At 40.1% G+C, this 14,355-nt stretch overlaps 2 protein-coding genes across 8 annotated transcripts in view; both read right to left on the reverse strand.

Annotated features, from left to right (window-relative positions):
* Nucleotides 1-777: 777 nt before the first annotated feature.
* SDHAF4 (succinate dehydrogenase complex assembly factor 4) lies at nt 778-6,828 on the reverse strand. Of its 2 annotated transcripts, none has more exons than XM_055712975.1 (3): nt 6,476-6,806; nt 3,782-3,934; nt 778-1,048 (listed from the first exon to the last, which is right to left on the reverse strand). In XM_055712975.1, the coding sequence occupies exons 1-3, from the start codon at nt 6,789-6,791 to the stop codon at nt 939-941; spliced, it is 579 nt and encodes a 192-aa protein (XP_055568950.1). In that variant the 5' UTR covers nt 6,792-6,806; the 3' UTR covers nt 778-938. The 2 variants fall into 2 exon arrangements, with proteins under 2 accessions (XP_055568950.1, XP_055568951.1); XM_055712976.1 differs by lacking the exon at nt 778-1,048 and adding an exon at nt 6,064-6,157 and having other exon boundaries at nt 3,795-3,934; nt 6,476-6,828.
* Nucleotides 6,829-9,473: 2,645 nt separating this feature from the next.
* FAM135A (family with sequence similarity 135 member A) overlaps nt 9,474-14,355 on the reverse strand; it is a 99,972-nt gene continuing 95,090 nt past the window's right edge. For all 6 annotated transcript variants that reach the window (XM_055713417.1, XM_055713416.1, XM_055713420.1 and 3 more), the window contains 2 exons: nt 12,377-12,490; nt 9,474-11,636 (listed from right to left, as the gene is read on the reverse strand). In XM_055713417.1, coding sequence (XP_055569392.1) covers nt 11,431-11,636; nt 12,377-12,490 — 320 coding nt within the window. In that variant the 3' untranslated portion in view covers nt 9,474-11,430. The remainder of the gene's footprint in view (nt 11,637-12,376; nt 12,491-14,355) is intronic.

Below are 14,355 nucleotides of genomic sequence, written 5' to 3' on the forward strand. Positions count from 1 at the left end.
AAGTGGTAATTTGCGCTCTGCTACAGTACTAGCCAAATTTTTGAATGAAGAACTGAGCTTGATGTAACTGAAAGATATTTAGTTCAGTGCCAGGTAACTTAAGTTTTAAGAACTGCAGCTATTAGATCATCTAATGTAATTAGTCCCCTTTGACCTAAGGTGCCAGAAAGTAATGTTATTTTTCCCCAAGCAGCATTTAGCCAGTTTTCTGGCAGGCATCTCAATCTATCAAGGAAAAGATCATGCAAGTAGCATGCAATAAAATAGGTTATGAAGAACGGTATTCTAAAACTGCACGTAGAGCACCCCTGCACTACCTGCAATTGTGAGCTGGCTCTCTCAGAATCACATCTCCACTTCCATCATGCCATTTACAGCCCCAGATGAGCTAAAACTGAGTTTCCATCCCCTCTTTACCAACAGGAAAGAAACCCAAGCCTAGTATAATGGGGACAGAGAGGACAATTCTTGATTAAGGGGGCTTTTACCAATGAAACACTGTGCTAAAAGCTACAATCAGCTAAGTACTGATCTCCTCGGACGTGGCTGCTGTACTTTTGCTGAATGGCATCTAGATTCATGAACTGCAAAGCTCTTTCAGCCCTTTTAAGACACTACACAAATGTTTATAAATATGTAAAAATATCCAAGCCCTTACACATCTCAGTTGTGTAGATCCTGACTAGCAATTTCACATCCCTGTACTTACATTTATACTGGCACAGTGTAAACAGTATTAAAGATCAGGTGTACACCGAGCAAATAACAGCTCCAAAATTTGCAGCATCATGTTTATTTACATAATAGTATCTCTCAGAAAAGTTATCACAGGCATGACAGAAACAAGAAGCTTCCCAACAACTTCAGGCGGTATTTTTCTGTACATTATATTTTTCAACAACTAGAAATATTTTACTAGCAATACACACTAGTATATATTAAAAATCTATACAACGTCCTTTTCTCTCCCAGTCTCCAAAACGTGTAGGTTCAGGGCCTTTAGGTCCACCCCTCTCTTTTGTAACAGGATTGATTCCATCAGGGAATTCTGAAATGACAGGGAAAGTTCATTAAAATGCCTATAAATATAAAGATGTCACCATCATGATGTTTGCCTCAGTTTCATTCTCAAATACAAAATCAATTCTCTTTCGTTTTTAAAGGCAACCTCGAGTTAAGCATTTCCCAGCGTCACACAACAGTAATTTCAGAGTTTATTGACTACAGTCAGCAATATATATGATCATATTCAGTTAAGCAAATAAAAAAGCAACTCGGTGTCCAAAGGCACTAAAGCACCACCGTTTCTCATTAATTCACAGTGAGAACTTGTGTCATTCAGGTATGCTGTACATAACATTCACTACATCTAAAACACCAGGTCACTTTCTGGTTTTTTGTTTAGGTCTCTAATTTTAAGCACTGAGGTTTTAATTTTAGCTTGAATTTTAGTCAAGATTCTATTATTCTTGTATTTAAAACACCATGTTTTTCACAGATGCTGGTATGTTTAGAAGAAGTAGCATGTTGATATTCATCAACGCCAGACCAGACACCACAGTCACAGCAGGTATTATAAAATCCTGAATAGCTACAAGTAGACTTTTTCCCTTCTAAAACTTAACCTAAGCTCATTAAGTCACTGTGATGCCCTTTCAGGAGAGGGAGACCCTTCGTAAGTGGGGTACTAATGGGCCTTTGCGATGTCTCTGGTGAGTGACATGCTAAGCTTACACATTAGCGGCGCTGCTTCTATTCCCAGCACTCTACTAGCCTATGCCACCAACTTGAACGCCATGGCGCTTTCTGCACATCACAGTCAACATCCTTATGCTCCTCATGCGCCCTTACTCAGGGCCATCTCTCAAGAGTAGCAATGCATGCTGCACCACGGCCATTCCACTAGGCATCGCTGAGGCATGAAGGACTTTCTGGCACAGCACCATCCTAGGCTGAGCGTTCTCTCATCCTGCACTAGACTGCAGCGCTCCCTGAAGCTCGCTGTACCCAACACATCGCCTTGCCACGCTGATTCTCCAGAGCATCTACACCTAACTCAGGGCTCCCTCAGTTGTATCCCTAACTCAGGCCTGGTGGGCAATACAAGTAATGAGTATGGTTGAAAATTAGAACAGACAACAGAAATCCTGGAGGGCAGAGAAAAAGGACAGTGATGGAGGGAGACTGATGGAGCTGCAGGCTATACAGAATGACATGCTGGAATGCCCATTTAAAAATTCATGCAGACCACGATAGGAAATGTCAGTATTTGAGCACCTCTGGCAGTACAAGGAGCACAAATGGAGCTAGTATGATTTTGTAGATGTCATCATCCCAATACCCAAGCACTACTGATGTGCCAACAGTGGATGCATAAGCTCAAAAGATTTCTCCAAAATTTTCTCTAAATTCTCTAAAAAAATATTTCTCTACAAAGCAGTGGGAATTCAAACAGCCTTACATTTTTTACTATGAACACAATGGGCACTCAGCATTCTAACTTATCTAACTTATTCTAAATGATCACTGATGTGACATGTAATAAATATACAGGTACAACCAAATACAACTTGTATTATAGAAACCTTGAGTCTTGCTCTAAACCTAGAACACCCAAGGAAAAAGCAAAAGACAATGATTATGCATTTGTTTTAAATGATACAGTGATGGCATTTATTTTCTTGGAATAAGAGGACAAGAATTAAATAGCTGCTTACACAGGAACTCAAACTCTAAGTCAGTTCTCAAGTGAGTCAATTTGAAATTGCTTGTAACCATTTCAGAGACGATACTACAATTTTTCAGTCATTTTGTCATCTGGATATTCATAGTAATCTGTTGATATATTAAAAAAAGCTTGTCCTAGAGACTTCAAAATAGATAAACATGGGTTATCGCTATCGGTAAACAACAGCAGAACATTACACTATGTTGAATAAGATAAAGCATGACTAGCCCTTTTGGTTAAGGGAAGATGGCTAATTAAAAAGAAGGAAGAAAGAGATCGTCCTTCTCCTGTCTGATAAAAAAAAATACATTTCTAGTGACTTCAGCAACAAGGTATCTGTGCTTCAATCTTGACAAATTCTCTAAATGCAGCGCCACTGAGGTCACTGGAACGCAACACAAATAAATAGCAGTTCATTAGGTCTCCCTGGACCCCACTGAGCAGCTCAGGAAAGGGAGTATCTGTTGTTGCTTTTCAAAACACTGCCCGCAAGACTAGGAGTAAGCCTGACCATAAAATGCGACATAAATCAGAAATCTTCTGTGGACCAAGAAATAGAACAGGCTTTTTGGATAATAATAAGTAGCTGATGCCCTCATGAGTTTACTACCACCATTTACAACTGTACTACAATAAATCACCACCAGCTACATTTCTCAGAACCATGCAATGGTTTATGGTGGAAGGCACCTTTGGCAGACATTCGGCCCCAACCCTGCTCAAAGCAATGCTGGTATCAGTCAGGACATCCAGGCAAACTGAGTATCTCTGAGAGGAGAGGGATCACAGCTTCTCTGGGTGACTTGTTGCAATGTTTGACCACTCCTGTTCTGAAGACTTGTTCCCCCATACACCATTTGCTGCGACTTGTGCCCGCTGCCCTGCCTCTTTTTTTTTTTTCTTTTTTTTTTTTTTAACCCCAGAACCGTTAAGCTTACAAAGTGATTCTGAAGACTGCTGAACACCTATCCCTCTTCTTAAACCGATGTCAACACTGCATCTCAGGGTCTTGCCTTTAAAACATGGCTTTCAATTTTGTAAAACATGACTTACTTTCCAGGGGTTCCCTCTCTATATTGGACTCCTCCGGTTCATCAAATCGACCTAGTGGTAACTTCGGTTTCTTAAGTGACTGCTTAGCAGGTTCAGATCTTCCTCCTGTCTTAGAGCTGGTGCTCCTCTGAGAGCTGCAAAGCAGTGATGACTCTACCAAACAAACGGACATGTGTAGCATAAATGTTGATAGTTTAATACTGAGTAACTCTGTAACTGTTCACAGCACCTCTGAAAAGTCCTCATTTCAGAAACCAGGACAGGAAAACAAACTCCAAATATTAGTTTAACATTCAACTCACGAACACCTAAGAAATCAGCACAGATAATTATTTTTGGCCCTAGAAACATATGCAGGCAAAACTGTGTTAGTTGTATAACTCAGTTCACATAAACAGTGTATTTTAAACTGCTTGAACTTATATCTTCACTGCTATCTTCTTGCATTTTAGACTCTAAATAGTAATTATGTTAGCATAGACCAGTACATTCTGTTTTCTTGCAGAAATCCTAACCTCCCCCAAGAAGCCTGCTGATTTCCAGGTCTTGGCTCATTTCCAGCAGCTTTTGAGTCAGAAAAAGCTTCTGCTTTCCCAAAGAAAAGTTTTAAAACCAGAACGTTGTTCCCTTAGTAACAGGTTTTCCAGAATGTTGGTAGAGAATCACTGGGCTTCCCTTATGATGGTAAAATAATTCAGCTGGTAGTCAAAAGCAGGACAACCTTTGAGCGCATTTAAGTTCAATTATATAACTGCATGCAAATGCTTTAATTAAAAGCCTAAACTTTTTTCCTTTAAAGTCCTACTAACTTTTTTAAAACATAAATGTAGGAGAAAGCCTGTTAATATCCATACTTAAAGTTCTTTCAAGTAGTATAAAGACAGAGATGCACAAATATTGTAACTCATAAATAGCAGAAGAGTCTCAAACGAGTAAAAATTTACTTACAAATAGCTCGCAAAATGACTGATATTTCTGCACTTGGTTAAAAAGCTGCATGTCCACAGTGAGTATAAACTACTGTCTCAAAACACTTTAGCTATGGACACGCCTAAAGCAGCTCTGACTTTTCTTAAGAAGATTCAAACAGAAATCCTCCCTGTACCAGCCTGGGTGCAAAGTACTTGAAAGAACTATTATTCTACCTTGCTGTAGAGATCTTATCAGGAAACCTCAAGCGGCTTGGATTTGATTCACCTATATATACACTAATGAACAATCCACCTGTATTCCCAGAATCAGCATATTCATTCATCTTAAAATACCACAGCCTTAAAATTAAACCCTACAGTCACACCAACTGTACTTTGCCTGCCACTGTTGCCACTGCCCTAAAGGAGTATTTTTTTCCCCTTTTAAGCATAACATAACAGACTATCAACAGCGAAGAATTTGATCCTCCGGCAAACATTGAATCTTTCTACTCCTGCCAAATATCTTGTCATTCTCCAGCAAGCTGAAAGAGAAACTAGCTAGAAAATTAAATTAAAGCTGATACTCTAGCCTAAGTTCAAATAAAAGTCAGATTAAGGTACTGATATGAAAATGATTATTTCAGTCAGCAGAAGCAAAATCCATTTTCCTATTTGCAATACTTAATATTATAGACCTCTTCTTGTTGCAGAGGTGACATAAGTTCATTAGGCACCTCTGAACAAGAGGAGATGAACAATCAACTTTATCAGTAAACCATTCTACAAGCTGGTCTTTGACTCCCTCCTCTTTTACGGGCAGTCATGAAGCCATCCGATTTATTAATTATACAGCTGAATTTGAAAAGAAACTGAAAATCTCAAGTCTTTAAAGTTGTTGCACTGCCAACTTCCACAATACCCCAGGCTTTTGAAGTGGCCCACAGAGAGTGATTTAAGGTAACAAAGCCATTCATGCAGCGGCAGCTGGATGCCCATCGCGGGCAGGCGCCTCAGCCAAATCTTGCCATTAACCTAACAGCTAAATAGAGCTCGGGAGGGCCCACAAACACCTCACTGCATTTTTTCCATCTCTTCTATTAACATACACTGTACTGGTTTGTTTCAGGAATACTGTATCAATAGCCCCACAGCAATCTCAACTTTTGATGGAGACGCGGCCCTGCCCGGCAGCCCGAGCTGAGCTGCCCAGGTTACAGTGCCGGGGCTGTGCTCCGGCCTAGGCCTCCCCGTGAGCTGATCACCTGCGTTTCCTCATACACTGAGCACTGACCAATACGTTTCCAAGGCCACAGCAAGTTCCCTCCAGCTATTCTGCAAATATTAAACCACGGCTTAGTATTTTACTACCGTTTAAAAGTTCGCGGCGACAACAGGAAGAAAACTTCCGGAACAGACGGCGAGACCCGGTCCGCAATACTGGAGGGGGTATTAAAATCTAGGGCTAAAAAACCCCAAACAAACAAAGGCATGGAGCCTGTCAGGACAAAGGTGGGGGAGGGGGCAAAAGCCGTGGCACCTCACCGCCCCTAACGGACACCGCGGGCTGAAGAAGCGGGAGGTCACACGGCGGGCGGCGCACAGGCCCCATCGCCCGCCGCCATCTTAGGCGCCCTTCAGCACCCCCAGCCGCGGCCGGTAACCGCCCCTCTCCGCCTCGCTCGAAGCCCCCGCGGGGGAGGGAGGAGAGGCGGGGGAGGAGAGGCGGGGGAGACCCTCAGCGGCGACGCCAGGCCCGCCCCCCCCGGCGCCCGCGCCTTACTCGCTGCCCTCGGCGCGCAGCGCAGCAGCCGCAGAGCCATGGCCGCGCCGAGCCCGCACCCACGGCCCGCGCATGCGCAAGCGCCGACGGCTCCGAGCCGGGGCGGGGCGGGAAACGCGGCCCCGGGCAGCGCAGCGGCGCCAAGCGCGGGCTCCTCGGCGCGGCGGGCCACCGTGGCAGCCAAGGTTCCGCTGACGGCACCGCCGCCCCCGCGGAGGAGTTCGGGCAGTAAGCTGTAACCCCCCCGCACCCCAGCCTGGAGCAGCGGGGTCTGCATCCCCTGCATGCACTGAAGTTTACCTCTGAAAGGTCCCATTTTACCCCCAAACGTGTAATGCAGACCCCGCCTGGGGTTTTTTTGGGGGTTTGGTTTTTTTTGTTGTTGTTTGGGTTTTTTTTTTTTTGTTTGTTTGGTTTTTTTTGTTGTTTTTTTTTTTTTCTTTAAACAATGAAAATGCTTGAATTGTTGAAATAATACATAAAGGCTACTTAGGACATGAAAGAATTTAGGCTGATGCCATAATGATGTACAGGCTAAATGTTTGTCCTTCAAAACTAAAGGCAGTATCCTTTCAAAGTTACCAGAAAATTATTTAAGTATCATAATTATTAATTTAATAATAAACTTTATCTCCCTCCATCCTATAACCCAGCTGGTGATTTTTCTGCACTCAAACAGGCATTGCCAGCCCTCCCAGGCAGAAAACAAGAAGAAACTGAGTGACCAAACCGTGTGCGAAACTGAATGCCCTCAGGCTGCGGCTCTTCACTTTCCCAGTTTACCCAGTGAAGGTGCTTTTCACACCCTCTGCTCTCCGTATACACCTAACCCCGGGGTGAGTAACACTCGTGCCATGGCGTGGAGCTCCAGTTAATGTTCCGAGTAGGGCAAGGTTTGCTTTTTGTCACCTCTCCAGCTAACCTCGTCCTTCCACCAAACAGAATTCAAAACACACTGCCCACCGTCCCTAACCTGCAGAAGATTAGCTTTCACCCGCCGTTCGTGGAGCCTGGAGTCTAAAATAGCATTTTGTGTTCACAGCTGAAGAGTTTAAGAAAGTAAATCTCCTCCGTAAATTAACAGCAGCAACGCTCTGTTGAGTTCATTGCACTACACCTGGCAATGCCTACGCACTGGAAGTGATTAAATTTAACTGACTGTCTTATGTGTGACATTTTCTCAATTGGCTTTTTATAACATGGTTAATTGGACATTAGAGACTGAAAATAATGGGAAACCCTTTTCTTTGTTCTAACAGCAAGATGCTGGGCCTCTAAGAGACAATAAAGAGGAGTGTCGGTGGCTCATGCAGAAAAAATGCTCTTCTGCCCAAAAGCAGCAAGAAAAAACCCCAACAGTCTATGTGCAATTCGAGAACTTTCCATGCATGTACTCAATACAGCAGAAACTATCATGAAAGCCTTACCTTAAAGATACTAATACCAAACTGTCTGCAGATAGCAACAGTAAGCTCTGTTCCTAAACAGCTTAACGCAATCCATGAAAAATCATGCTTATGTTGCCATCTCAAATGGTAATGTAAGATTAATTAGGCACTGTTCTTCCATCTAAAAATAAGCGGAGGTCTTCAAAACCTTTTTTCTAGCCTTCATTCATTGTATTGCTGTAAAAATGCAAAATTCACTTTTAACTCCTGAATTATGTATTTCTAGATCTTGTGGCTGAGGAGGTAATAAATCTGAACACTGGTAAATACCAATGTGGCACACAATGCATGAATTCTGCACTTTATGGTTAAACGCAATGGGGTTTGTTTGTTTGTTCCCCCCCCGCTGTTTATGATCACTTATCTCCTACCTCCTACACTGCAGCTTGCCTTGTGAGGACTCAAACAACACCGTATTTTGCTTTGCTGTTCTAAGAAGTGGGGAATAAAAGCCTTGCCTTGGAGCTAGCACAATCCAGCAGGTCAATTCACAGGAGTCGAACATAAGCTGGCCATGGGATGTACTGCAGCCAGCACTGCCCCAGCCCGCAAGCCTGCCCATTGTGCCTAGATGCCTCCTCCTCTCTCTGACCACGTCAAGAACCTTGGTTATCTGACCAGCACACCCAGCCAGGGCTGCACGATGGGCGTGGAACGCAGGGTGTTTTGTGGTTACAGAGTAAGTTTTCCATCAACGTAAAATCTCTTGGTTCTGCTGCAATCCTGGCGATTTCCACAGTAGGACATGAGCTCTTTTTCCAAGTTAATAGCAATCTCTAGATCTACAGGGATCAGAAAGTTTAATTTTAATGGAAGATTCAAACAAAATTTCAGACACTATCTCATTTTATGTGGTGACCTCCTACTAACATTGCGGAGAGCTTTGTGAGGTAACAGTAGCAAGCCTACTGCCTTCAGGAAACAAAAGGCTAGCAGCTTTCTAAAGAAATGTTTAGACCTTAATTTTCATCTCATTCTGTAAGCAGCGTAATTCTCTTTCAAGCTGCTGTAGAATACCTGCATAAAGGAGAGGTCACTACCAACTACAAGAAGATGAAGCCCTGTTTCAAAGAGGGGTGAAACTGCATCAGATGACACCATTATGTACACAAGAGTCCCTATTTCTGTCTTGTGAAAAGAAGGTAGAAATACTCAGGAGTAGGGAGAGTTTGCTATGCAACATGTACACAGTTGTCCAAAACATCCAAGATTGCATGTGTTGTGCAGAAAGCAACTGCAAGCATACCATGCAGTCTGTTAAGTGCAAACATGAACTTTATGTTCAAGGACATGTTGGGGTCATCATGCTACGCACTACTGTCTTACAGCACATTCTTTCGGGACTTTGAGATGTCAAACAGCCCCACAAAAGCTACAGTACTGCGAGGGCTACCAGACCACAAAGGGACTGCACTGGGCAATACAAATAAGGGGAGGGAAAATGAATTTACCGTTATCTTAATTCTCCTTGTTCCTTGATAAACTTACATGCAAATATGACATGATTTCCTGCACCTCAAAGAACAAACCAAATTCAAGCCTCCTTAAATGATGAGATCTACGGTTTAAGAAAAAAAAAAAAACAACAACAAAACCAAACAAAACCAAATCAACAAAAAAAACACACCTGGATATTTTTGCCAGGCTATTTCTGCTTTGCTAATCACAAAAGCATGCTTTACACTTTCAGATTTCCAGAGAGATGCAGGAAGACAGACATTTTTCAACAGTGTCAGAAACATCTAAATACTCACGTACTGAGCTGTTTAACTTCCTCATCATGAATCAAGGAAAAATCTGTAGATATAGCTCCCTAAATTGATATTCAAAATTTAGCCACTAGCCAACTACTATAATACTGTTAAATGAGACGGATGAGATGTCAGAACATAATTTAAATATTCAGAACTTAGTAGCACCATCATGATACAAAATGATTAATAGAAGTAGACATTGTTACAGTGGGAATGTATTTAGGATATTTTTGTGTCATAAGGACTTGCCTAACACAACTCCAATAAAATACTTTTAAGTGTGTACATTGCCAAACTATAGATGCTCATTTGAGCATCTTGTAGGCTACAGAGAAAAAACAATTACAGACTGTATTATACAACAAACCATATCAAATGCAAAATCACTTCATTATAAACTATTATTGCTATATTAATTTCAAATAATACAAAATTATCAATTATATACAAAAAAGCCTCCCCAGAATTTTGGTAATTAGCAGAACATCTCTGTTTCTTTAATTGTTTCCATTAGAGTAATTTGTTCATTTTATTAACACCAGATGCAATAACACAATGCTAAAAATAAACATGCATTATACAACAAATTTATATTTTTCAAAAAATGTTCATTACAATTAGTGTACAATTAGTGAATGCACATGTAACTCTTCCCCTCACCTTTAGTGAATTATTGTTTGAAACAGAAAAGGGAAGAAAGGAGAAACCAAACTTAATGCTATTCAGCACCAGTAGAAAGTCAATAGACCTTTAACATTCCTGTATATCAAAAACATCTGGATCACTAAACAAGTTTACAATATTGTCCCATTTGAAGATGTATTGATTTATATTTACAATACTTTGTAGTCAATAAAACATTTTAACAATATTTAAAAATTGCTTAAATTCATAAAAGTATTGCAGAAATTTATAACATCTACTTATTTTACGTACATACAAGGAAGTTCATGTAAAACTGTCCATGTTCATCTGAAGAACTGAGAGAGTAAGGAGCAATTTTAATATAGTTTGCAAAACCCCAATTATTTGAAGGCAGCTATTATTAAACATTCAAAAATCCTTAGTTGCCATTTGCTTCTGAAAACTAAAGTTCCAGTAATAAAATTGAATATGTAAACTAACATGTTTTTGAGATCAGTAGAAAATATATTCCCACAGGCATAACACATTTAACAATGATGATAATGAATTTGTAGAAAACTGTTAAGCTGTAGTGATATCTGAACAGATAATTCGGTAATGGTCTTTGCGAGACCCACAGATACACTCATTTTCAAAAATCCAGTATTTTAGCAGCTCATTGTGTTTCCAGTTAAATTTCCTACAGTGCTAAAATACAACAACTGGATGTGTAAGACCTTATCAGAATTTGAAAATCCTATTTATTTTGGCATCTAAAGCCTCTTGTAAAATATAGCAAAGTAACATTCACTTCTGTAGTCTAAGAGCCAATAATAAAACAACCAGAAGTATGCACTGTGCTTTAATCTCCAAATAATTAGGTACCCAAAATTAAGAAAAAAGTAATAGAAAAGTAAAAAGAACAAAATAAAAAAAAAATATTGCACAGCCACATTACCTAGAAAGTAAAGTTGATGTTAAAAAGCCCTAGTGTGGATGATATAAATTATCTTCCATATAAAAAGTATAAATATCTCTTAAAATACAGCTGCAGCTATACTTTAATACCACACACTATTTAATTCTTCTGTTAATGAGGTAATAACCAAGTCTCTTACAATGTTTTTCTCTACTGAAAGTATTTTAGGGCAGCAACAAGAAAGAATTTTTCTAAAAATATTTCTGAATCAAGAACTGCAATATGTGCAGCTCTCCCTATAAGAGAATCTGCTGTATTGGGTAATGCATTAATTACATTATAACGAACCAAATTACAATCCTTATTTTGAAGAACTGGCAGAAGCAGGTTCTGGATCATTTCAGCATAAATTGGTCCTGTAGAGGAAAAGAAAAGTTGTACTGTCCGAATCACCAGAAACAAATAACAGTTCCTTGGACTTAACACAAAACGAATACATTCCAGAACATGAGAGGTAACGGTATGTGTTACGCTGTTGTTCCCTTAAGGACAGAATATAGAGGAAATTTAATTTCCCCAGAAGTTTTGGGAAATAGTTTTAAGCTATGCATTTTATTATTTGTATATTTATAGTGAAAACATGCTCATCAGTATTAATTTATTACATTACATACAGGTTATTTGTCAATATATAATGCTAGAATGCAATTGTGCTTAACTGTAAACACAACAACCAGCCATCACTGAAAATGGGAAAACCACTTCTTCTTTCAGTGCTAGTACTATGCCTCAACTAAATACAGCCCACACACTATAATGCTACAACTTGATGTCCTCAAAAAATCAAAGCAATTTGTCCTCCTTATTCATGAAGTAACACATCAGGGGCTGTGTTCATCCACGTAACTTTCAGAAAAGCCTATCGGCTAGAAATTTATTCAGTCTCATCTCCTTCTGCATGTAACAGAACAGGACAGATCCAGAAAGCAATTAACTCCCACATGGATTTTCTCTCACCGTTACTATAAAGTAAACCCAGAGTGTCAAAACACATAACAGAGGTGCCTCAGCTAAGCACCCAGAATTAAATGGGATGAATCTGAGACCTATAAGATTTAAGCTGAGTGGCCTGTTTATTTTGCAGGATATTTTTTACCTGATTGTTTATCCTTTAAAGCTGTTTTACACATCTCAATGCGAGCGGAGTGATAAGGAACATAACGATCCTGCAGAGATCCTACTAACACAATGTTTTTGAAGTAATGAAGACCTACAGGAAAAAGAGAAAAAGTTATCTATTAGAACGAATCCTTCGACAATTACCACAGAATAACGAAACGGCTTACAACTGAAATTTGGTACCAATTTATTGTCAGATCTTGCACAAAAAGGCAGTAAAATCAATTACAATAGGTAAAGCTATGGAATAATGAGATGTTGGGTACTGGCCTTTCCTCTGTATGTATTTTAATACATATGGGCATGGCCCAGTTGTGATGTTTTCCATTTAAACAGGTTATGGTTCAAACCTTCATCTCGCTTCTTAGGAATGAAGTACTCAGCTTCTGGTTGGGTGGACAGAAGGGAGTAAAGCCTCCATGCTGCTTAAAGAAACCTTAAAGACAGGTGGTGCCTCATCTTCACTGATGTTTCAGTCAACAGCATAGCAGCTTCAGGGTTAACTCCTAGCATCAACAAGTAGTGGATACGGGCCACCTAGTGTAGGTGCCTCTCTGCACTGCCTCACTGTAAGGTTTGGCCAGCCTGAGCACAGGTGTGAGGCCCACCCAGTACGACTCCCCACATGTAATTAAACCTTTATATTTAAACCCAGACTTCCGACTTCTTGGACAAGCACTTCATAGTACAACGATGCAAAGGTAGGAACCCCCAGTAATGACGATGACGGAGTTACAGTCCTTAAGACATTTGCTGTGTTTTCTGTGAAAAGCTTTAGCAGATTTCTGCTGCTGTCCTTCTGCTTTAAGCCAAATACAATGGAGCATTTTAGGAAAACAGGTTGCCTTTGCCTTAGAACAGCCCCTTATGAATATCATAGCCATCTACAGTTAAATACAAAGGCAACTGTTAGGCAAAACCAGAAAACACTTAAACAGTTTAGGCATATGTAAAGGTAAGCTCGACTGGAAAGTGCTTACATCTTATCATTGGCAGATTTGATCCAACTCTATCTGCACCAGTGCTAATGAGTTTTGCACTGGTGCTATTAGCCTGACTTTTAATTTCCAGAGAATAACGGTCAGATCCCGTAACTGTCAGCTTTTAACTTACAAAATGTTTCTAGTCCAGTCTGAGAATTATAGAAGTACTGCAACTAAAGTCATTCTTCAAGTTGCTTCTTGGAATCTGCAGCAAGCATTTTCTGTGTCAACCTCCACAAATCAAACTTTTATTAAAAAAAGAGGTCTGATTGTGTAGGAAAAAGACAGTATCTGCTTTTCAGAAGCTGTACTGCCAGGACAATATACTAAGTATTAATACATATCTGTTCTTAAAGCCATCAGTAGAGCCTGAAGTGAAAATCTCCTTTTTTCAGGTTTCCTAATTCTGAGTATTTTGTACACACCATATGATGAAGACTACATCTCCAAACCAAGTCAAGTTACAGAAACAATGCTGAACAACTTCAGCATTTGAAGAAGTAAATGTATCTTCCCAGATTTCACAGAAGACTAAAAAAAAGTAATTCTGTAAATCTATGAAAACATACAGAAAATGCATCCAAATCAGATCCTGGTTCCAGTACTCTTCAAATAAGGAATCTGTTTGGGTTTGTTTGGATTTTTTGCCTGTGCCCACTGCAAAACACACACTGTCTCAAAGGATCAACTAAATCAGTGTTCTTTCATTTGGTATCTGATGAAAAATGACTGCAGCATCTTACACAAAGATGTAGATGCCAGTTCCAAAACTTTGTACTGAGTTGGAAAGAATGCATTTGGAATAAATCAAGAATAGGAATTATCTGCAGGCTAGTCTGTAATAAATAGTTCTGTGAATTCCTCGGGAGTCTGTCTATCTTGTATTAAGTTTTTTTGATATGTGCTTTCCCTAGAGAAATATCCATTAGCATTCATGTAAAATGTGCAAAGAAGCCCAGATGACCTTTAAAGA

Source organism: Falco cherrug, chromosome 6 (genome assembly GCF_023634085.1).
Source record: "Falco cherrug isolate bFalChe1 chromosome 6, bFalChe1.pri, whole genome shotgun sequence".
NCBI lineage: Eukaryota > Metazoa > Chordata > Aves > Falconiformes > Falconidae > Falco > Falco cherrug.

What these genes read in the sequence shown, in the direction of transcription:
- SDHAF4 (XM_055712975.1), bottom strand. Translation starts at nt 6,791, where the DNA reads ATGGGACCTTTCAGAGGTAAACTTCAGTGCATGCAGGGGATGCAGACC. An exon ending in CTGCGCGCCGAGGGCAGCGA is followed by an intron (nt 3,935 to 6,475) that starts GTAAGGCGCGGG and finishes TTTGTTTGGTAG; the next exon opens with AGTCATCACTGCTTTGCAGC. An exon ending in AGAGAGGGAACCCCTGGAAA is followed by an intron (nt 1,049 to 3,781) that starts GTAAGTCATGTT and finishes CTGTCATTTCAG; the next exon opens with AATTCCCTGATGGAATCAAT.